Source organism: Coptis chinensis, chromosome 6, assembly GCF_015680905.1.
Source record: "Coptis chinensis isolate HL-2020 chromosome 6, ASM1568090v1, whole genome shotgun sequence".
Classification (NCBI taxonomy): domain Eukaryota; kingdom Viridiplantae; phylum Streptophyta; class Magnoliopsida; order Ranunculales; family Ranunculaceae; genus Coptis; species Coptis chinensis.
The window spans coordinates 30,864,649-30,889,568 of NC_141461.1; the positions used below are offsets into that span (position 1 = coordinate 30,864,649).

General features: G+C 36.7%; 1 protein-coding gene across 9 annotated transcripts; it reads right to left on the reverse strand.

Moving 5' to 3' along the window:
- Positions 1-4,083: 4,083 nt before the first annotated feature.
- Positions 4,084-8,050, reverse strand: LOC147492569 (protein CTR9 homolog). Of its 9 annotated transcripts, XR_015199661.1 has the most exons (8): positions 7,675-8,049; positions 7,275-7,588; positions 7,137-7,177; positions 6,640-6,677; positions 6,463-6,529; positions 6,190-6,308; positions 4,249-4,351; positions 4,084-4,152 (listed from the first exon to the last, which is right to left on the reverse strand). XR_015199661.1 is itself a non-coding variant. In XM_086568666.1 (6 exons), the coding sequence occupies exons 3-6, from the start codon at positions 6,778-6,780 to the stop codon at positions 4,098-4,100; spliced, it is 366 nt and encodes a 121-aa protein (XP_086424792.1). In that variant the 5' UTR covers positions 6,781-7,177; positions 7,275-7,588; positions 7,675-8,050; the 3' UTR covers positions 4,084-4,097. The 9 variants fall into 9 exon arrangements, 1 of the variants encoding a protein (XP_086424792.1); XR_015199659.1 differs by having other exon boundaries at positions 6,640-7,177; positions 7,675-8,050; XR_015199666.1 differs by lacking the exon at positions 6,640-6,677.
- Positions 8,051-24,920: the final 16,870 nt, after the last annotated feature.

A 24,920-nucleotide genomic window follows, 5' to 3' on the forward strand; every position in this document is an offset into this window, starting at 1 on the left:
TTTTCAAAGAAACAAAAGCCCAAACTCTGCTTTACCAATTGTAAACAAGCCTGCAGTGATCTTTTACCAAATCTCAAAAGTTTTAATTGTATCTTCCTAACATTTACCAATAATTGCATTCCCTATTTAAATCCAATATATATTCTTTATGAGAATATATTTATATGCATTGAGCAAACTGGTTCGAGTACGTTGGGCAGAGCAAACTAATAGCAACTGGCAAGTCAACTGACGTATGAATAATGTTGACAGTAAAACCAATGGTGTACTCCACTGTTGTAATGCCCGTATTTAAAATACGTATTTATTTATTTTATTAATTAATTTAATTAGTTATTTAAAATTCGCTAGATTGGATTTGGGATACGCGGGCCTGATTTCTGGGCCCGAGTCTGTATTGGGCTTGGGTTTCAAACCCAAGTATATAATCACATTGTTCTAGAGAATAGGGTTTTGAGAGAATAAAATATAATAAAAATGGAGGCGGCTTGTTTGCTCGAGCGTTGGAGCGCAACGACTCGGATTAGGAGGGATTCGTCGAGCTGTTAATTAAGGTGAGTAGTTAGTTTTCTACTTCACCGGTATACAGTAACAGTTTTACTGTTCATCATTCTTCGTCATGTCGCGTTATTTATTAAACTGGTTAATTATTAGTATATTGTTTTGGTTATTATTGAACTGTTTCGGCTTATTGGGCTGTTGAAGCTCGAAAGAGCGTCAATGGCAGCGCGAGCCCCGAACTATCATTGGTATTATATATCGTTGAAACTATTGTACTATTTTTGGGTTGGGATTAGATTTGTGAACTATAAATATGTGGTTGGTTGTTGAGGTATGATGGAAATGCTGGTGGTTGTGGGCTGGAAAGGGGTATGATTGAAGCTTGAAGAAGCTTTAATGGCGGCGCGAATTCGAGATCTAATTTTGGAGAAAGGATATATATTGAATGATGGGTGGTTTTTTCTTTTGTTAAAGTAGTGGAGGTTTTTCCCCTGAGCATTTTCGTGTAGATTGGGAGGAGTGGCGATCGGTATTGGCGGTGGTCGAATCGGTGGTTGCTAGTGGAGTGAGGAAGACAACCTGATGACCGGTTGGGCTTGGGCTTTGGGCCTAATTCCTTAGTTTTGTTGGTTGGGCCGGAACTAAGTTAGTTAGTTGGGTTGGGCCAAAGTTCTATTATTTTGTCTTGGGCCTTAGTTGGTTTTTGGGCCCGATTTTAGTTTGTTTTGGTTTGGGCCATTTCCAATTAGTTGTTATGGGGCCAGTTCTAATTTTTGTAATCATGGGCCGATTTTCTTTTATTTTGTGGGCTGGGTCATTTTGGTTTTAAGTGGATCTGTCCCCTTTAGATATTTCTAGTTGGGTCCGAACCATGACCTTCGCCATGAGCCCATGCACCTTCGACCTTAGCCATGAACCATGGCTATGACCATGAACCTGTTGAACATGGAAACAACAGTTTGACTTTGACAATGATGTGTTGCCTTTGACCATTGACCGTTGATTATTGACTTTGACCATTGATCATTGACTTTGACCATTGACAGTTGACTTTGTCCTTTGGCCGTTGACTTTGACCTTTGACCGTTGATGGTGGAATGTTGACTTTTTCCAGTTTTTCACATATTTAAGAATATGGACAAATGTAGTAATAAAATATTGTCGTAAATTGTATAACTTGGTTGGTCATTATCTAATTAAGATTTGACGTGAGTAGTGTGTAAATAATATAAGATTGGCATGTAACAAGCGGGGAATTTTTATAAGACTTAGATATATATGTTTTTATGAGTATTAAACTACATACGGACTTAGATTCATGGACTTTAGATTTTTGGGGATTTGATTGTGGATTGTGGACTGTTTAATTGTGCTATGTTTTATGTTGTAAATTGTATGGACAAATCAAATACTAAAATGCTGTGGAAGCTTGTATAAATTTGGTTGTCATTATCTAGGTAAGATTTGACGTTGATATTGTGTATATTTTGACACGTGACGAGATAAAAACTTTAGGAGATATAATATTCCTAAAACGCTATAAAAATGTATGTGATACGTTTGAAGCAATTGTGACATTATATAATATGTTGGGATATATATATTAAATGCAATAGTTTTGGAGAAATAAACGTATAGACACTCCATTATTTTATCTGTGAGATGCTAGTAGAGTATTTGTAGATATTTCCCACGGGATTGTGGCGTAGTGCAATAATATATTGGCACGTAAAAGAATAAAAGTTGTTATGAGATATATTGAGATAATTCTAAATATATTTGGCTTAGTGCAATAATGTATTTGACATGCACATGATATAGTGAAATGATTATGAGATATTTATGTATGACACCTGAATAAATTACGTAACGAAAATCCTAGAACCTGACTACCACAACTCATGTGATTTGCCCTGTGTGGGCGTATGTGATATGACTGGCCCTTGTGTAGGGTGTATATATAAGATTTTGATTGACCCATGTGTTGGGCAATTGTAGCCGAATGGTTGCTTGATTTATTCCGTTCGCAAAATTAGAACGAGACGCACGATATTTTATGTCGAATAGTGGCAGTACTTACATAATGGCTTTCGTGTGATGGTTACCTGGTGTGCGGCATCCATTTCGGTAGTGTATTCGCACGCAGAGTGGTTCATTATGTAAGGGGAGGCATGTGGATGTACATGTTCGGCGTTGGGAAGCGATTGTGGTAGCCAGGGAAACTAGGTAAGACATAGATACGACGTGATTTTAGGGACACGCAAAGAAAGCCTTAATTAATATAATTATGGTAATATGTTGGTTAATGATATATCTTTAGATAGATGATTGTATATGGTTTGGCAGAAGGGTGGGTCAAACTAATTACTTGTGCAAAGACGACTCACTCTGTAATTGAGCATGAAATGAGGTAAGTATGGAATATGCTTGGCTGGTTATAGTTTATTTCGCCTCGTGGAGGAACTAAATGCCTTTTTATTATGTGTATGGTTTGTTGTGTGGTTAGTGGGAAGTTAAGGCGCCTCAGTGGAGGAACTACCTGCCTTAATTATTGTACTTAAGGATGTTGTATTAGTCGTTGAAAGTTAAGGCACCTCGGGGAAGGAACTAACTACCTTATGGATTGTGTATGTATATGTATAAGTATATGTTATATTTTAAAGCTACTCACACTAGCATTTTTATAATGCTGACCCGATTTGCATGTTTGCTTATCGGGTGTGTTCATTAAATGAACATAATTGATAAGTCTTGACAGGTTTAGTGTTGAAGAAGGTTGGTTGCTACTTGTGGTTGGCGTTAGCGTCACTTTTCAAGATAGGTTTTGGTTTCTCTTAAGGTGATATAGATTTTCAGTCTAGACAATGTTTTTGTATTTTCATTTGTAATTTTAATTAAAGAGTTATTGAAAGGAGAGTTGTAACCTAATCTTATTTGTGAAGTTTTGTAATGAAAATGACTTTTGTTTAAGTTAAAAAATTTATTGGTTTTTAATTATCCGCATATTTAAACCGTTTATGGGTTTTTGGGAGTTGAGAGTGCATCACACCTCGAAGATCGAAAAGTCGGGAACAAATATTATTTTTTCGAATTCTGTCGAAATTCGGAGCGTGACAATTGTGTTGTAGATGCGGTCAAGTTAGGGGTGGTCAATGAGAAGATGCAAATATTTATATTGTACTTGCTACAGAGCAAGGTGAAAGACATGCTATACTATTAAAGCTAGTCCATATCTTGCAATAAAAAAAAAGAGAAAATTAGAGGAGGCGTTCAAGAGTCCGGGGTTTCATTTTAAACAAAGAAAGCCACATTTAAGGGAAAGTAAGACTAAGTGCATCTTAAAAAAACTTCTTTGCATTGTCCAAAGAAGAAAAACTTACCGATCCACCAAGGACATAGCCACAAGCAATTCCACGGTATACACATGTAGAAGGCTGCAAGCCATCTTGTTTTCGACAACATAAGAGGGAAGTATATAGCATTGAGTGAATCAACACATGCACCATTAACATTCATGATAAAAAGTATATGATTAGAAGATCAATGTATTTAGCCCACAAGTTAAGAAACGGAACCCGAAAGCTGGTGCATTATCATCAATGAAAAAGGAGCACAAGACTAACAAAAGAAGCTTCGCCAACACCAACAAACCTACACAAACGAAAAGGTCAATACTTCCAAGTAAGAAACATGAGTAGTTCTGATTTAGTATCTTAGTATCCATGCCCTGTATGTTAGTACACTTACACACGGAAAACAGCAATGGTCAAAATTACTTGAAAAGCCACAAAGAGTGGTAGCAATAGTCCAGACTGACAATCCAACCCCAATAAGCCTAAAAGGGTTAAACCTGCAGAAAGAGAATAATAGAAGCAAAGAAACAGATGGATCAAGTAAATATAAAATAAATAAACTCTAGCTTTAAAAGGAAATAATGCACTACAGTATAGTACCAACTACCATGTGATAGTGTCAACTTTTTACATTGCTTATTTTTCATTTTTATTATAATGTTTTATTATATTTGTGAAAGGAAGATATATTTATAAGTACCAAACCAGAACTAAGAGTGGAAAAAAATTAAGGAAGTCGAGGTGGCCTACATGGCCAACATATAAGCAAATTAAGGTAGAAAACACCCACATACGCTAAAGTCAGGAAAAACTCACTCTCACCCTAAGAAAGTATCTCATATAAAACAAAGTAATCGAACGGAGTACCGTCAAGTTCCTCTACCACAATACAAAGCATAAGAACTTTTGTTCTTAATACTGAACTAAAAAAAAAGAGACTCAACAGTCAACATGCCTCTAACTCCACTACAACTGATTGCCTCTAGAAGAGACTGCATGTGTACCACAGTGCTAAATGGTCTTTCACTGAACCCGCTCCAACTACATTATGTTAGAGGGAGAATTGAAATACCATCAAACAATCCAAGAGGACAAACAGATGAATTAACGCCCTGGCCGAGCTTAATATTGATCAGCCATGCCGAGGATACAATAAATTGTGTCATAAGGGGGTCTGACTTAAAAGGTCTCATGGATAGTGTTCGAAGAAAATAAATTTTGTCAGTTCACTTTGTATTTCTAATTCAAAAATAGTACAGAAATCCTCTCTGCCACGTGCACTTCCCTCTTACATTTTGTCTTTTTCCTTTTTTACCTTTGCCCTTCCAAATTATGCATACCTACACTCTTTGCCATTACATCTTCCTTAGCCCACTTTAAGCCATCGGATATGTGTGTCGTATTTAGAATGATTGAATGATTGATGAAGGTCACTAGTATCTACCAGACTACCACCCATTGCAATTTTGAATCTAGCAGATAAGTGTAGAATATTAGAATCTAACCCATCCAACCCATAAAATCATCTCAGCACTTCTCAAAAGTTTGATAGGAATGGGTTTGCAAAAGATACCTTCAACCCAATGTTTTGGATTTTAGGCCAACTACAAAACGTAAAGCCATGCACAGCTGAATGGATACTTTCCAAATATTCATGATCCGGATTTGGCCCATCCTTTAACAAGTACGTATTGATGCACTTGATCAACTTGTGTGAGATATTTCCCTCGTCACTAATTTTTTTAGCAACAGTAAGGGACAATATAATTTGGAAACAAGCTCATACACATAATCAATAGTCCTGCAGGAACTAATTCAAATGTACCTTACGAGTGACCAAATCGCAAGTAATCCCTCTACAATCTCTTTTCTAATATTATCAGGGAAGTCTCCAGGTGGGTTTTCCAATAATGAATGAGGCATTGAAATACAATTCACCAAATCCTTTTTATTTTTCATTTCTTTCCTTTATTCAAAAGTAGTAGTACAAAGTAAAGATGGATAAAATAATTATAGCCGCATTTTATGCCTTGCTTGAGTACAAATCAACAATCATATACCATTTATATCCCATTAGAAGTCACATCCTCACTAGTTAACTGCTTCCAAACCAAACATCAAGGAACTCAAATGAATCCTATTATTTGGGTTCTAAGTGACATCACCATTAAATCAGTTTACTGTGTCAATTCAACAAATCAATGTAAGTGATGCTTATTGAGTTACTGTGGCTCTCAATGTGAATATAAATATAAATTTGGCATAAGTTGACGCAAGAGACTACGGTAACCAGGCTTGTAAATATAAATTCATAGCATAAGTTGATTAACAACACCTTTGCCAACCCAAGTAGAAGGCTCGTGAATGTCGATCCTGGATGCTTTATAGTACTTTGTTGCAGAAATAAAATGGTCATCTTTTTTCGCACCCTTGCTCTAACACTTTCCAAGGTAACTATGATAGGCCCCAAGAGCATTTAGAATGGATATCCGGTCATATTTTACATCAGCATAGTACTCATCAATTTATGAAATATACAGAAGATAGTGGGTTTAGAATGGCCCATAACTCATGTTACTAATTTGATAGGTAAGAAGAAATACATTACCAAGACTTGATCCTTCCTCCAAAATTTGTTGGAATTGTTCAACGTATCCTTGGTTGAAGTATTCCCTCTATATATTTACCCATAAGAAACGGGTTAACAAAAACAACTATATCAATCAAAACAGTAAAAATAAAATAGTCAACTGTTAAAAAAAATAGTAAAGATAGAATCTTTTACCGCAATGATGAGCCAGAGATCAAGAGAAGCTTGTTCAGCTTTAAGAATATCAAGAATATCATTAGCATCAAGAGGTAGTTGATTTAAAACTACTCTTACTTCTTCATCTGAATGTTGTATTGATATATAAACACAACCCATTCTTGATTACTAGTTTACAAAACCCTAGAATTTTTCTCTGCTCTCGTTTTAAAGAAAGCATTGAGTAAATTAGTAAAAAAGCAAGCTTTTTCAATCGGTAAAATTGATTTTTAAATCGGTACTTAAAAACATGTTCCAAATCAAAATCGAGAGAGTCCCGCCTCACTAACTTGGGGTTTTAGACCTTGAAAATTATATATTTGGAAGTTGTACTAACCACTAAGGGTGAATCATATCAAACTCAATTCAGTGCAGCAAAAGTACATATCAGAGCTAATACTTCACTCTGCATCCCACAAACTTATCACGAGTTTTGAATCTCATAATACATCAAAATCAAGGATAAGGAAAATTACTTGAGAGTTATCATCATTGTCCTCAGTGTCATCCGCAACCCCTATATAAACCAAAAACAAAACAAACCCATAATTAAACAACTGTTCAACACCTTCCATTATCATATGCTTATAAAAGGCAAGTCTAGAAACACTCACAACCGGTTATATCATTTACACCAATAAGAGCCATCAATCTCACACCCAATTCTCCCTCCTCAGCATCCTGAAGAGCTCTAGCAAACGCCTCATCACTACTAAACGCAGCCGGATCAAGCTCAACTACTTCTTCATTTTCCTTTTCTTAAATTCTCGTGAACATCAAATGCATCTTCCTCTTCATCATCATCACTCTCATTATCATCATCATTTGAATCATCAAAATCTTCTTCAACATAACTTCCAGTTACTGAACTTCCGTAATCATCACTCCCTTCTCCACTATTCATTCTCAACATCATATAAGCCATTTCCTTAAAACACAATAAAATTCACTAACCCTAATTAGTAAACAAAAAAAACAATAATTAATAGATTAGTTTTAATTAATTGAACAAACCTGTTCTTGTAAAGTAGGAGCAAAAGCCATGTCAGCATCGACTTGACTTAAATTGGTAAACGGGGTTCTTGAAGTCTGTCTATTAGAATTAGGTAAATTCGATTTGGGTTTGATTTCTGTTGGAGCGGAATTAAGGTTTTCGTTATTATTCGATTTCTATTCTGCGTTACTTTCTTTACTGTTTTCCATCGCGAGAAAGTTTGAGAAAATCGGAGAAGATGAGAAAAACCCAAAATGTTTTCAAGAGGTAGGGTTCTTACAGTGAGAGTGTGTGTGGGCAGAGAGAGAGGGAGGAGACTGGAGAGTGTAGTGGCGGTGAGAGAGAGAGAGAGGAGAGAGAAAGTAAAGTTATGTTTTATATTTCCATATTTTAATTTGCAACACTTCTCACACAATTTATAAGCGTTATCAATTAATTCCTAAAATTCACTTAAATAAAGTAATGCTTTATAACATTGCTAATGCTTATATAGCGTTGGCAATTTGCTAACGGTAAATAACCGTTGCAAAGCAAAAAAGGTCTGTGTTGCAAATATCCTATTATGGTGTAGTGATTGTAAGGGTTCGCGACATACATAGTTCTCCAGAAGTTTCCTATACCTTGACAGGGGGGAATGCTGAAATTATTGCACACCTCGACATCCAAGAGAGTGAGGGGCAGCCGCAAACCGGCAACAATTTGACCCACCGTGATTACCAGGTGCCCGGGTCGGCGGGGAATCAGGTGAGGGTAGTGGGTGATGGATGGCACATGTTCTAGGGTTATGTTGGCTGGAATGCCATAAGCAACCCTAATCGTGCCTAGGTTAGGGCGGCGGCACCGTGAGGGTGGAGGTAACAAAGAGGCTGGGTGCCTGGAGGTGGAGGGGGCCGCAGTAGGGGCAGGAGGAGGCGGGGATGCTATTTGGGGTGAACGGGAAGTGGAAAAGTCACCGGAGTTAGAACCCGACATCGGAAAAATGAAGGGACAGATGCAGATTATGGAAAGAGTTCACTATTTAGTTGATCAAAAATAAAACAAGCCTAGAAAACATACCAAGGGGAGCAAGGAGAGTAGATACGCTGGATGTGAGGTCCGAAAGGAGGAGAGAATCCCCAAGAAACCAGCAGCGTGTGTGCAAACCGGAGGGTGATCGGAAGGGAGTGAAGAGCAGTGGAAAATCAAGGGAGAGGGAAAGTGAAATGAGGAAGAGGGAGAGGGAAGGGTGTTTAAAAAGAGAAAGGGCAAAAAGGTAACTTCATGTGTTGTGGAGCTCGAGGGGTCAGGTGAGTAGCCCAGCCAGCGCAAGACATGTGGACGCACAAAGATCGAGGGACGGCTAAAAACACGCGTGATGATTGCAGTAAAATACACACGCAAACCAAGAAAAAAAGGAAGGGGCGGTGGAGAGAGAATAACGGTGAGGGTTCTCAACCCCGGATCCCTTAACAGGACCACGGAGTCGAGAAGGGGCATTTGTAGTAGCGTGATGTGTACATTTTGGACCAAGTCCACGGTGTAGCAGATAGGAAGCAACATACGTAAAGACAAGGAGGAGCAGCAGATCAAGGCCGCGGAACCCTAGTCCAAGGTGGCAGGTGTACGGTCGATATGGGGGTCGTAGGATGACAAGACAGATGGACGGTCCAAAGGAAAGGAAGGGGGATATAAAAATGAGAAGATGTGGAGGAAAAAGGGGGCCGCTAGAGAAAAGAGGAGAGGAAACAGTAAAGAGAGAGAAGAAAGAGAGAAAAAGGGAGGGTGTGTGTAATAGTGGATGAGGGGACTGTACATTTATGTGATAGTGAGTTAGGGGTCTATACAAGTACCTTCTTTGGAAAACTCTCACGAGGCTATAACTCGTCCACTAGGGAATTTCTAGTGGTTTAAGGCCTTATTGCATATGGTCAATGCAATCGCACTCGGCGAAACGAGATTAGTTAGAACTCGATTTTTGGTCACTTATTTTAATTTCTCATATTTGCTTGAGGACAAGCAAAATGCTGTTTGGGAGTGGTTTGATAAGAGCCTAAAATTGTAGTTTTAACCCCTTAATAATATTACATTTAGACCAATTATGCTTATAATAAATAAGAGTTAGTACTGTTTACATACGTTTGTGTATTTCATGTATTGGTGTTAAATATGTCACTTTTGCAAGAGAAAGGAGCAAAGGTTGGTTGCTAAGAGCAAGTCCAATGGATAGCTGCTAAATTGGGCTGCTAAAAGGTGCCACATAAGCCTTTTAGCTTGCCCCGCCAAATTTGGCACCCCAAAATAAAAAAAACAATCCAATCCTGTTTTCTGTTTTGAAGTGCTAAATGATACTGACGACATAATTTCTGCCGTCCGTCCATTATTTTGTAACTTAAGTTGAAATTTAACACATGGACGGCTGAAACAATGTCGTCCGTCTCCCAAACTTATTATAGCAGCTGCTAGCAAAGGTCTTAATTTTGGCTGGGTTTTTGACTCCTTCCAAATTTAAGACCATAGGGTTATATACTAAAAGTATTACTTTTGTAATAACTCTAATTCTTTATATTTTGAATGAGAATCATATGGGCAAATGTTATGCATATTATATATGTTATTAGTTATATGCATGTGTATAATACTTTATGTTGTAGATGATATGGTGTGTGGTGACACATAGAAGATCATATCATTAGTACCTTATAAAGTATAAGGGCATCTCCAATGGGGGGTGTAAAATTACACCTCCACCTAGGCTCCACGTAGGTGCCATTAGGATTTTACACCTCTAATTGTATAGTATTGTATAACTCATAAATATCCACACTCTATACTCTCCAATGGAAGAGTGTAAAAAAAATAGATTTTAAACTTGGACGTCACTCCAAGTGACGTCCCTCTTTAATTTAAACTGGGACGTCACTTGGAGTGACGTCCGAGTTAAAAAATAAAGTTTCAAACGTGTGTTGAAGTGACGTCCGAGTTTTTAAGTTAAACAGACGTTATTTTAAGTGACGTCCGGGCTTTTTATTAACTAATAGCGAGAGGGGGAATTCCCCACCCTCTCTATTAGCTAATACACTATTACCTACGGTTTAGCACCCCCATTAGAGAGAGTTTTTTTATATTTGGGGTGTAAAATTTCCACTCTATACGGTTTACACCCCCCATTGGAGATGCCCTAAGTAAACGTTCACAAGCTAGATGGATTTGGACACACCATTAGTACGGTTGTAGTATAATCTGGTATTAGTCTATCTTGACTATAGGATTACACTAGTACACTTTGTGTGTATTGAACATGACCAAGTGAGGTTGTTTATCTTTATACTGACTATATAAGAGAACAAACTTAATACCTCTGTTATTATGGATGCTTATCCTCTTAATCCGGATATAATAACAGGCACTTATGTGCATTGTAGATTTCTTTAAATCATCAATGAGTGAGATTCATTTGTGAATCAACAAACTCGATGGATTGGGTAATAACATTGTATGTAAGGTGTGCTGTTGATTATAGAAGGAATCCGTGACCCGCAGGAAGTCGGGTTGATGATGTCCCCTTGAGGAGCTCATAAGGATTGTCATGTAAACCCTGTAGGTGGATTTATTCCGACATGACAATGAGGTTGAGTGGTACTACTCAAGGACATAAGAAGTTGATTGATATAGTTGTCAATAACTTGACTTAATCAATGGGCATTCGATATCTTAAACACGGGGAGATCAACAAGCATATAATATGGGGCCCATAAACGCTGACACGTAATTTGGGATTAGGGCGGTAGTGCAACAATGACCTTTAGTGGAATAAGCCATTTGTTGACGGACTTGGGCTGTGTGTTCTGGGCGAACATGGGAAGCCCAATCCCATCAGGAGGCCCAACCCTAATTTCTCCTCATGGTCCCTGTTGTAGCCTATAAAAATAAACCCTTCTCTTCTGGCCGAATTCACTATTCATTGGTCGAAAAAGAGAGACAAGAAAAGTAGATCTGATTTCGTTTCTAGCTTTGTGAGTGAGATAGGCCAAGAGAGAAAGAAGGGGGTTGGTAGATCGTTGCCCACACAACGTCCAATCTATTGATAGGAATACAACAGAAGATCAAGAGGTTGTTGATTTCATAGCTATTGGATTCTCAGAGTTATCTTAGCCGATTTACAGGTATGATTTTCTATCCAAAATCGTGAGAACCCATTAATTCCACTGCGCATGGTTTTCACGGTTTGTAAAAATTTACATACTGAAATAACGGTTCCTACACCTTTTAGCATCCCCATTGGAATGACATTTTTATAGTTGGGGTGCTATATTTGCTTTTAGCAGCCCATATAGCCCTCCATTGGACTTGCTCTAAGAATTTTTATGGTTAAAGCCCGAGTTTCGAGGAGAAAAAACCTTTTTAAAGCCCAGTCAAAGCTAAAAAGTCAAAATCAACGCAGGCAAAAATAGAGCATAAAAGTCAACATAACCTCTGCAGGCCATATCTTTGGACTCAGACCTTGGAATTGGGCCTATTATATATCAAAACGACCAGCTCGGAAAGAGGTTTCTAATGGTTTAGGCCTTGATCCAATCTGAATAGTAAAAGTAGACGAAAAGGGTGTTGCAATAATTTCCAGTAGAGAAACTTTTTTTGGACTTAAGTAATTAGGTTTTGGGCTTGATTTAATGGCCCGAAACATACCTCCAAAGCCCATGCACAAAATTGTGAACCTAGCCCTCTCCTATATAAAGAGGACTAAGACAAAACTCTAAAAAAGCTCAACCCTTACTTAATTAATTAATCTATCTCTTTCCCATTAAATAATAAATTAGTTTTCTTCTTTAGTTTTAAACCCTAGTTATTGTTTTATTAGCCTAGCTACCATTAATTCAATCCAAGGTATTTCCAATACAAGTGTTCTTTAATTATGTCTTCTTCTTCTTATTATTATGTCCATGATAGTCTAATGAATCATAGCTAAACCTCTATTAGAGGGGTTTGATTAAAGTTTGGATGAAGACTTGATGTGTTAGTATAGAATAGTTGTAGTAAGATATTCCACTCTAGAGGGTAGTTAATTTACCATGAGAATGAGTTTTAATTGCCTCACATGCTAATTATTAGTTGGTAGAGATGCCATGAATAATTAGGGATAAAAATACCTAATCTTTATGTAAAATCATAAAGATTAGGGTTGCAACAACTCCGTACTAGCATATTAAGAATTAATCAAGGTGGAATAAAATCCCCATAATCTCTTCTTCTCATTCACATATTCTCATTAAATTGCCATAGTATAATTTAGAATATCTTAATTAGTTATTTTCTCCATATTAATTAGTATAATTAAACCATCGCTCTCATTGATATTGTAAAATTGTTTAAGTTAGAGAAATTGTTACGTCTAAGCAACTAGGAGTGGAACGAATCTTTGCTCACGTTATTGCATGATAATTGGGAGTAGAAACTTTGATTAAAACATGAAATTCTAGCTTTCTTCTTCCTAGCATAAAAATCATTATTCGTTAGGATAGTTATGTGTTATTTACATTTTATCAAGCAGCAGCAGCCGCCACCACCGCCAACACTAGTAACAATTGACAACTACTAAACTACACCGTACCACACACCAGCAGTAGCAGGCAGAGGCAGCATAGCATGAATAACAACCACCACCACCACAGACTACACTACGCACTTCATACCACCACACACTTCACCATTCCACCAGTAGCAGCAACACACACACACACACACACTTCACCATTCCACCAGCAGCACACACACACACACACACATTCTTCACCACTCCAGCAGCAGCAACAGCACACACACACACACACACACACACACACACACACACACACACACACACACTTCACCACTTCTCCACACTTCACACCACCATACACACACTTAACAATTATATATCATATATAGTAATAGTAATACCCAAAATATAGTTGCAAAAGACCTATATAGTTAACAACAAGTCCACTTAAAATATAGTTGCAAAATATAGTTAACAACAAGTCCACTTAACATAAATCCAAAAAAAAACAAAGTAATAGCCAAAATATAGTTTACTTGCCAACATAAAACCTTTTCAACAAGGTCGCCTCAAAGACTTGCTTGGTGTAGCTTCCTAATAAACAACCAATGCAAGTAGCCTTGATATCCTCTTCAAGGCCCAAGAAGACCTCCATTAGCTTATCATCGATTGCCATCAAGTTAAGTGACCTTAGGTAAAGTTCCGTATTCATATCCATAAGAGAATGCAAAGCATCCTTCAATAATTCTATTGGCTTTAGGGCAACTACTACTGGTATGGGTTCTGGTGGTTTCAAAGCCTTGGCTAATTCAACTACCGCATCAGTGAACACCTTAAATGAAAGGGGTTCGGGCATATCCTCAAAGAACTAAGACTTCCTAGATTTCTTGGCAGTAGGTATTCTGAGCACTCTTAGTTTGAGAAGTAGCACCACCACCAGCTTCGCTCTCAGCAACTTTAGAATCATCACCCCCACTTCCTTGGGTTTCCTCAATATTATCTAAACAAGTTATAGAAACAAAAAGTTAATTTCATAACAAGTTAGATGCACAAAAATCAACTCTATTTACTTCAAAATCAACTAACCTCCCAAATCTGTGTCCATATCATCGAACCCAGTATTGCCCCTACTCCAGTTGCATGGTCATTCCCCAAAAGAATACAACATTCATCATAGAAAGGAAACATTTTCTGCTTAAGACTACTTGCCCCAAGATGAGCCTATATCCCATAATATATCAAATAATATGACACCCCAAAAATTTAAAAAGAAAATATATATAGAATATTTTATTACCTTTATGTAACTCTCCCATGCATTATCATCCGCATCAATTCTCTTGGTCTCTTTGTTGAAAGCTAAACCAAACCCACTAGCATCGACTGCATGTTTGGCAACTAACCAAGCAGCCTTCACTGTTTTCAACCTTGATCTTACATTGTCAAATACAAGATTCATGCCAAGTCGTGAATTGATTTACATTAGCAGTACGTTTCAAGCTTTCTTTCCTCCACCCATTATCAGCCTTCTTACCCCCACTAGCTAACTCCTCTAACAATACCTCTACCAAAATGGTTTCCATGTTGGGAAACCATCTAATTTGGGCTGATCTCTTCCATTTTCTATTGTCAACACCACTCAAAGGAGTACTCACACCACCTACCATACCTAGTTTGAAGCAATGAACCAACGATGAACATAGCAAACAAACATATCAAATAGCAAACAAACATAACCAATAAATAATATTACATATCAATAAAAGTACAAAACTATAGAAGAAGGCCGAGACAATAAAATATTATAAGTAGTTAAACCATTATCCAACAAAACAAGAACACCATAATAAAATCATAATGTCTGTTACAAAAACACCCTACTAAAATCATAATGTTTATTACACAATCATAACAACGATTACTCTACATCGTTATCTTCCCACATTGCAATTGACAACTCATCCCTAAAATTACTCCACCCAGTGGCTGGTTGCATATCAATATTCATATTTGGAGCATTAAGAGAGTTGTCATCCTCTTCCTCCTTATCACTGAGCTCCTCATCACTCAAAGTACTGCTAGCATCTTTTTCTCACAAGATATTGTGCAATGCACAACATGAAAGGATTACCTTTATGTGTGTCGCAGGGTCGTGGAAAGCTGGATGCCTTAGATAAGCAAATCACTTCTTCAAGATACCGATTGTCCTTTCAACAACAGTTCGCAAAGACAAATGGCGAATGCTATATTGTTCTTTATGATTTTCAAGTTGAACTTCACCTATCTCTCTAAGATGATACCTCACACCAAGGTAAGACGTGAGAAACCCTGGCACTAAAGCGAACCCAGCATCCGCAAGATAGTACTTACCATTTGGAATAGTAAGCTTATGCCCTGGATGAGACACGACACTCCTTAATAACCTTCCATCATGGCAGGATCCCTGATAGATATCCTTTTGCATATGTAAAAACTTGTTCTCACACACACTCGAGAATATTTGTTCAAACACCTTGCTCATATACACGTTGCAATTTATTTCGAGCAAGGGTTTCATTCCAACCAAAAGGCTAGAACTCTAGTTAACAACCAAATGGAAATTTCTCGTTAAGGGAATTATGTGAGCAAGATTTTTAACTACCGATTTTAACCTACTTTACTATGTTACTTGATATGCAAATTACTAAACTTAACAAGAGAAATGGAGAGAAAGATAGGTGGAGATTTTTAGCTCATGTGTAAAAATCAAAAGATCAGGAGATAGTTATGAGAAATATGAAAAGAAAAAAAGATTCAACTTATACTCTAAATGATTTTAATTAACTATACAGAGTTAAAATATTACAAGCTTAAAACCAAAAACTAAATGTAAACTTTAAACTTCCGGAGCAAAAAGTGAGAAACTAAACTTGGAAGTAAAGTCTTTCTTGCCAATGAAGACTCCCTCTATTTAAACAAATAAGGGTGCTTAAATTTTGCTTCATCCCACGTGAATTTCCAATGCTCAACTTCATCCTTTAATGTCCATTTGATTTCTTGATCAAGACTATTTGATCTTTTCCACCTAATTAGCCATGACTTTGTGTGCACTTAATTAATCATGACTTTTATTTGCCACCTAATCAAGACTTTGTGCCAAAATCAAATAAATTTGTTTGCCACCTATTCATGCCACCAATTAGGAATTTTGTGCCACTTAATTAAGCCACCTAATTATGCCACCAATTCGGACTTTTATGCCAAAGTGCATAAAAATGTTTCATGGTTTTAATGCAGCTTGATTTGTGCGGAAGCTTGACGTGTGAGTTTGAGCACTAAATTTTGTGGGTCCCTCATCCCTAGACTAGTGGCGAGTTCAAAAGTTGACTTTTTACAAAATCTCGCCTATGTGTAGAGCTTATCGCACTAATTATTCTAATGGTTTATTTTCCGCCATTGGAGTCCAGGTTCAGAAGATATGGATTTTCCGCTTCTGGAGTTTGATGGTTTTTGGTACGTTCATCCTGTTCTGACTTGAAATTATCCTTTTTGCTTTCTTGGGCTTTACGTGGGCTAAATTGGAAAACTTCATGTAGACACCCTATTCCGTGCTTAAATACTGGCTTTTATCCTTATTTTTGCGTTGATTGCTCAAACATGCAAAAGCACAAAAATACGATTATTTCATGATTATTAATCACATAATTAACCAAAATACTATGTCTCTACAGGGTTTTATATTACAGTTTTGGGTGCTTATCACACCACCCCACCCTGCAAGCACGTATGTGAATCTCATGTCAAATGTGCAAGCTAGTTGCACATTTTGGGTGACTTGACCTTTCCTATTACAATACCTAGCTTGTTGCGCCAATGGTAAATTAATTTGAAAGTGTGTACCATCAACCGCACCCACCTCATCCTAACATAAAAAACTTGATTAAGATTGACTAAACTACCAAACCTTGTAATCAAAATGATCCTAACCAATTTTCCAAAAGTTGACTCACTTAAAATAACAATGGCAATGATGGGTGTTGGAACACTCGCGAGGAGAGTTCTTAGCGGTAACAATTCTTACTAACTCTCTGAATAAACGAAGGATTGCAGCCAACACAACATGGAAATAGCGGTGCACTGTTTCTCCCGAACGAAAGAATTGAAATGTTTCATTCTGATTGCGCATATCATGCCCAACTATGTGGAAAATTGGGCCACTTGCTCTTCCACCGTAACATGTCTGCTATCGGCTAGGCCATGACCACGCAAACGATTGAACAATCGACAAAGCACTGACCGTCTTATCCTCAATTGCTTATGACAGAATCAATCAGTGGTTGTATACATCCTACGCAAAATAATTCTCCGCACTTGATCACAATTCATACGATGAGCTCTAGTAAGAGTTGGTGGAGCCCTACTCCTAGGCCTATACCTCCCCATATACCTTCTCCTATACCTCATGTCATCATCATATGGGCACCCATAATTATAAGTAGAAATGTCACTAACCTCTGCTCACGTTAGGTCATCATTCTACAATACCTCAAAAAATAAAAAATTAATGAGGTATACAAATTATTAATTGTGTGTCCAATATCCGCATATATACAAAATCATATATCAAAGTTCTTAAAGTTATATAGATTTCACAATATGATCTATGAAAACATTTGGCATGATTATTAACAATTAAAGACATATTAAAGACAATATGATCTATGAAAAACACTAATGAGAATGATGTACTCCTGCCATTATAAAAAAAATCATGTTAAGTGTTATTTCCACGACAAACAAGAAATTCAAAGACAAATATACACAGTGAAATGCAAAACAAACACAAAAACAAAAAGGAATACAAATCCTAGTGCTACATGCTATTCAAAGCAGTCTTTGCATGTCAAATGAGTTACCACAAACTTCTTATGATTCCAATTCCAAAATGCAAGTGGCAAGTGCTCAAATACTATGCAGTTCCAAAATGCAAGCGCTAAAATAAATAAAATAAAAGGTTCATTGTACAATACTAAAGCCCTTTCATTCAATAATATCTACCCGTGAGTATGTAGTCTTGTGAGGAAATGTCATTTGCCTACTGAACATAGTACTACCCCCCCTAACATCACAGAGCAACCAACAAAACCTACCCAGTAAATCACTATAAAGTACAAACCCAAAAGGGCAATCACGTGAAAAAAGAAGAAAAAGTTGTTTAAATTGTGAGAACCATCATCACAAAGCCAAAGAGAACAAATTTATGTGTCACTTGTGACATGCACTTACCAATAAACTTGATCTTATATATTCACAAGTGACAATTCCGATTTAACAACGCCATCGCGCTTGATATGCTACTGTCACACAACCCTCCGAAATGAAACATCAAACAATTCAAGCAATTCTAAAATAATCATAACAACATAACATATCAAATACATAATCTAAAGACAGAAATACAAACCCACCCTTTCAAAGAAAGCTAAACACAACCAACCCACCATTTATACTAAAAAATGTGTACCTCAAGTGTCGATTTCTAGCAAATAATCCTCCAAAATATTTAAGTAAACTGAAAATAAAGAAAAAAAACTATGAAGGAGAGATATAGAACGACTGAGAGAAGTGATAGAGGAGAGTAGATGAAAAGAGAGAGATGAGAGGAGAGTGATTACCTCTTGATTGAGAGCGGCTGTGAATGAGAGCAAAAGATAATTGTGACAAATTATTGTTGCCATAGTGGAAAAATACGGGTTGGCAAAAGAGTTTAGGGGGGGAGCTGGATTTTTTTTCCCACTTCTAGTGGGAAAATTTTGTTCGTCGGCAAATAGCGAATAGTGTTTGCCAGTGTCCTTTGCACCCAAACACTAACAAATGGTGCATCTAGTGGGAAAATAAAATTTGCCACTAAACAAACACAACCAAAAAGTTGGACAATTAGAAATATGTTTAAGATATGAGAAAAAGAATCGACACCGAATTTCAAAGAAGAGAAGGAATAAAAGATCATCATATTCATTATTGAGGGGTGACTTAACAAATTAAACCATGAAAAGAAACCTTAAAAGAATGTTAACAAGGATAGAATTCTCCCTTTTCTTGTTAGTGTCTAATGGATTTTATCATTATACTAGTAATGGAGAACGAATATCGAGTGCCGACGATTCAAAAGAATGGAGAAACTGAAACCTTTTTCTTTCTTCTTTTATTGATTGTTTTTTATATTTATTAAAAAAAACAAAAAAACAAAAGTCTAAATACGTGGAGGCACAAGCTTGAGTGTCAACAAACACACTGATTAGCCTTGCGCAACAAATTTGGACTCGTTTAGGTTGGGGCAATAGGCTATGGGAAAGTTCGGATTTTTGACGAGCAATGATGTAGTGAAAATTTGAGCATATCTCACTTCTTTAAAGAAAACGGAGGGTGTAACAATAAATTCATCACGTCATTAATTTTGTTTCCTTTATTGCCCTTGCTTTATTGTTGAAATTACGTGTTTGTCTTCCATCATAAATGAAAAAATAAAAGTCAAGAAAGTGGGACCCAATCATTAATGTTTTGGACACTTGGTAATTTTGTTGCTTCTAACGTGGCAATATGATTGGCCCATTTAAGGGCTTAAGATTTTTTGTATTTTTTTATAGATAAATATGCATCTTTTTCATAAGTATTTAGTTGAAGAACTAGCTTTTTCTATTAAATTGTTGAGATATTTAATTTCTTAATGCTATGCTTAATTCAACGCTCATCGAGCGTACAGAAATGCTAGTATATATAAATCATTAGTTAAGTATTCAACAAGTGCACTGGTTGTTTAACATGGTATGTGCGAAAAGAAAATATCTTAAGAGGATTCCAAATGCAAGTTAGTATTGAGGGAAATTGAGAATTTTCACCGCTTTTTATCAAAAAATCTTTGCCCAATGCAAGGGTGACAAAGTCGGTCATTTGTCACTAAGTCAAAACGAGAGTAGTAGTTGCTACCGAGATAGTTGCTGAGTTGTGAGCTTCTGACGAAACTTTTTATTCCGTCTCGTGTGTTTTTTTATATTTTTTCGGTTTTTTTTTCGGACTCCCGCGTTTTTTTTTTCCAGATGGAATGTTTCATTCCGTCCGTTTTTTCGATTTTTACATTCAGATGGAATCAAACATTCCGTCCGAGATTCAAAGTCACCCCTGCATTTGGGCACACTCACCTTGTTTTTTACCAAAACGGTAGCAAAGAGGGAAAATTAAGTCTAAGTAGAGGTGAAAAATACTGACTTGCATTGGGAACGCTCTAACTACTTTAAAAATTCCGGCTCCCACCTATAGTATTGCAATAGTATTTTTAATATTTTTTTAAGTGACTCTTGGCCATTTTTCTAGATCATTTTACTCCTACTATCTGCTTATGTTAGACGACTTTACTCCTGATATATGCCCGCAAAAGATTTCTATACCCTTTCCCACATCTTATTTTCTCATTTCACATTAGAAATTCCAGTGTTCGTCTAATTCCAATTATCGGCTCCTTACCAAATCTTCTCCGGTATCTCTTAATGAATTTTTTTTTACTTTCCATTAGAAATTTTTATTTTACTGTGTTGGGGTTCTATTGTTTTTTTTGTTTAAACGGACAAATTTCACCCAATCTTTTTTTTCCAACAATTTCAGTTTGCCCAAAAATTTCGATTATCGGATCCGTCATTTCAATCTTTCTCGTTTAATTTTTATTTTGCTTGAAAACAACAGACAGTTTTCGTTTTGTTATGGGTATTATGTTTTGGGTTTATGTTGTTCTTTGTTTATTGTGGTTTGTTTTATAGAGTTCGAAGGTGTTAGGTTTTAAGACACTAATAATTTGTGTAATGAAGAGATTCCTTTATTTGTTTTCTTTTTATGCTTTGGTTAGAAAGCTCAAACTCTAAAACAGTTATGGATTTACAGATCTGAAGAAGTCTAAGGAGATGACGACATGTACAATACATAAAAGAGGAAGAAGGGAATTAATATGGTGGTCTATCTTTCTAACATAGGCTTTTAACATTAACTAGATTTACTCACGTGGTGCATACAGCTAGTACGGTGAATGCACAAAGGCTTACTTTGATCCGTCTCATCGATTTTTTTTTTTTTTTTTTGTTTTTGTTTTTTATTTTTTATTTTATTTTTTGTTTTGCTATTATTATTTTTTTGGGCTACCACTGTCATAGACTCATAGTTGAGTTGCCCGACACAAATTCACAATGTTTACAAGGCCAAACACATTTATTCTGGGCAAAAGCCAACTGAATTTGTACATATCACTCGAGATTACAAAGGCCGTCCAGACTGTAGATAATTGAGAGCTAAGGCAAAACGGAGCTACAAAATATATGGGTTTTATTTGTAATAAGTCTAATTTTTCTGGATTTTTGAAATACAAGGTTACTTACAAAACTTGCTGAAATATACTTACAAATTCCACCCATTATGGAAAAAAAATTCACCCATTCTATCCAATTATCTCGAGTCGAGCAAACTAATACTTGTTTGGGAAAGTAGGTGTGAATTATATATCAGTTTTTATGTTTTGGTTTTTATTTAATTTTAACAAAGAGTGACTAAAGCGAGTGAAATAATCTCTCTCAAACTCCAACTGTTTTTCATAATCACTCTCAAGGACCGGGTAGATGAAAGGTCAAGTATACTCTTGACGCGAAATAAAAAACGAATCGGATAGATGAAAGGTCAAGTATACCCCTATACCCCTGACCCAGTGTATATAGTATGAACATCATTGTTCATATACAAAACATGCGAGTTCATTGTTCATACCTATTGGAGTATGAACACTCGTTGTTCATACCTATTGTAGAATATGAACAAAGTGTGTTCATCCCTATTGGAGCTGTGAACGCTCATTGTTCATAGCTCATGACTATGAACAATCATTGTTCATAGTCCAATTGAGGTATGAACAAAGAATATTCATAGCTCATGACTATGAACATTGATTGTTTATAGTACAGTATAGACTATGAACACTCATTGTTCATAGCTCATAGTTATGAACAATGAGTGTTCATAGCTACCGAACTATGAACAATCACTATTCATAGTTCAATTGTGATATAAACAAAGAATGTTCATAATACAGTATGGACTTTGAACACTCTTTGTTCATAGCTAATAGCTATGAACAATGAGTGTTCAAAGCTACCGAACTGTAACCAATTATTGTTAATAGTCCAATTGTGATATGAACAAAGAATGTTCATAGCTCATGACTATGAACAAAAAATATTCATAGCTCATGACTATGAACATTAATTATTCATAGTAGTATGGACTATGAGCACTCATTGTTCATAGCTTATAATTATGAACAATGAGTGTTCATAGCTATTATGAACAATGAGTGCTCATAGCTACCGAACTATGAACAATCACTGTTCATAGTCCAATTGTGATATGAATAAGGAATGTTCATAGCTCATGACTATGAACAATCATTATTCATAGTCCAATTGTGGTATGAACAAAGAATATTCATAGCTCATGACTATGAATATTGATTGTTCATAGTACAGTATTGACTATGAACACTCATTGTTCATAGCTCATAGCTATTTGACTATGAACAATCATCGTTCACACTGAACAATCATTGTTCCCTAGTAGTGGACTATACCTATTAGACTATGAACAATCATTGTTGATTGTTCATAACCCTAGTGAAGAAAATACTGGGAAGATCGGAGGGTATGTAATGCATATAAAATTAACACCATTAGAGCCATAAGCAAAGCAATTATATATAATTAGTCTGGTGCCGCCATCTCTAGCTTTGTTTGATAATTAGTCATTGATATTATAACATACAAGCTTTTACCATGTAAGCTTAAGATCATATATAAATATAAGTAATGGAACCCAAAGTGAAGTTTGAGTCCTCTTTGATTTATCGTCTTTCTATGGATGAATGAATTACATAGTGACTAGTTCGCTTGGTGTGCGCACACTCGGCTTGTCAGCTTCCATAACGCAATCCAATGAATTGGGAGCTCGATTAGTTCTTCTTCGCAAGGAGGTGTTATTATCGTCTAAAATAGGTCTGGTCGGTTGGAGTTGGAGAAGGGGTTTTGGCCTTTTGGGTTTTCTCTTTTGTAGTTTTGTTTTATTCACATAAAGGTAAAAGGGGAAATAAAATAGAAAATAAAAAACAGGAGCAACTTATTTTGTCCTTGGGAGCATTGTCACCAAGTACGGTACGGGTTTAAAATGGTGTATTTGAAAAAAAACTTAGTTCGTGTTTAAAACGGAACGTCTCGAAAAAAAAAAAAAAAAAAAAAAAACGTAAAAAAACGTGGGGCATAAAAAACGGGTTTAAAACGTATAATACGCACAATACGTAAAAGAAACGGTAAAAACCGATGATAAAGAATATAATAGATAAAGAATTTGATTTTTTTATAAGAGTGGAAAAAAGAATTGACACATAAAATAAAAATAAAAATAATACAAATGAAAGAAAATTCAAATACATGAAAGTATCAAATTATCATTACTCATCCAAATACTAGAAGTTTTAGATTCAATATCAAAATACGACTCTAAATAAGATACTACTAATTACCAACCATAATGGCATAATCAAGTTCTACAAATAAGTTAATAACTTTAAAATTTATAATTAATTATTAATAGTCCAAAACAAAATAAAACTGTCTCAATAAGTCAATCTAACACCCACTCTTCAAAAAGGTAAACTCCAAACCCCTTTTTCTTCTTCGTGTTTTCTTTTAGATTAAAAAAAAAAAAAAAAACCAAAATCAGCACTATTCACTTTCTTCTTCCGACCTTCTTCCCCAACCTTCTCATTTTGTGTTCAGTGTTAAAAAAAAACCAAAATCAGCACTATTCACTTTCTTCTTCCGACCTTCTTCCCCGACCTTCTTCTTCCCCTGTAACTTGCAGCACCGCTTGTGCTGCCCACACCCTCGCCACCACCTCCCACTGTCGCCCCCATAAACCACCCGACATGGCACCTCCACCACCGCCTCCTTTAAACCCCAGATCTGAAAACCCGACCATCACCTACAGCTACCACCACCGTCCTCCCCCCTAATCCCAATTGGTCTTTAGCATCTCTCAACCACCTCCCACCAGCACTAGCTGCCACCACCACCATTAATCCTCCACCGTCTCCACCGATCTAACCCCAACCTTGCTACTGCTGTATCACCATCACCTCGCCCCGCCACCGCACCACCTTGAATCACCCTCCAAATCACCACCACAACCCTCGACCACCTCCTCACATCAGCAACAGCTTGTTGCTTCCACCGCCACCTTCCAGTAGGACCAAAACCAGCAGCACCGATTTTTATTTGTACTCCGCTTTTCCGGTCCATAACCAGTCCTCCCTCATCACCGCAACACCATCAGCCACCAGTACAATCACTACCCTCTTTCCTCATCAGCGCCACACTATTGCCACACCTCTATATCCCCACCGCCAAACACCCAAGAAGCTCCATCATTTTTGTTGGATTCTACCACTACCTCTCGCAACTAATTCGGGGTGGTTTGGGGTAGGAAATGACTTGTATTAGGTTGGTTAGGTTTGGGTTGCCTTGGTGAACTCATTCATTAGGTTTTTGTGGCTGTCAGAGATAAATTTTTTTCTGGGCTGGTTTGTTCTGTTGGAGAGGTTTTGGCTTAGGTTTTGTGTGTTGATGGGATGAGGTGTGGGATTTGTAGTTTTGCTAACAGGATTGGGGATTTGCTTATGTTAGGTTTTGT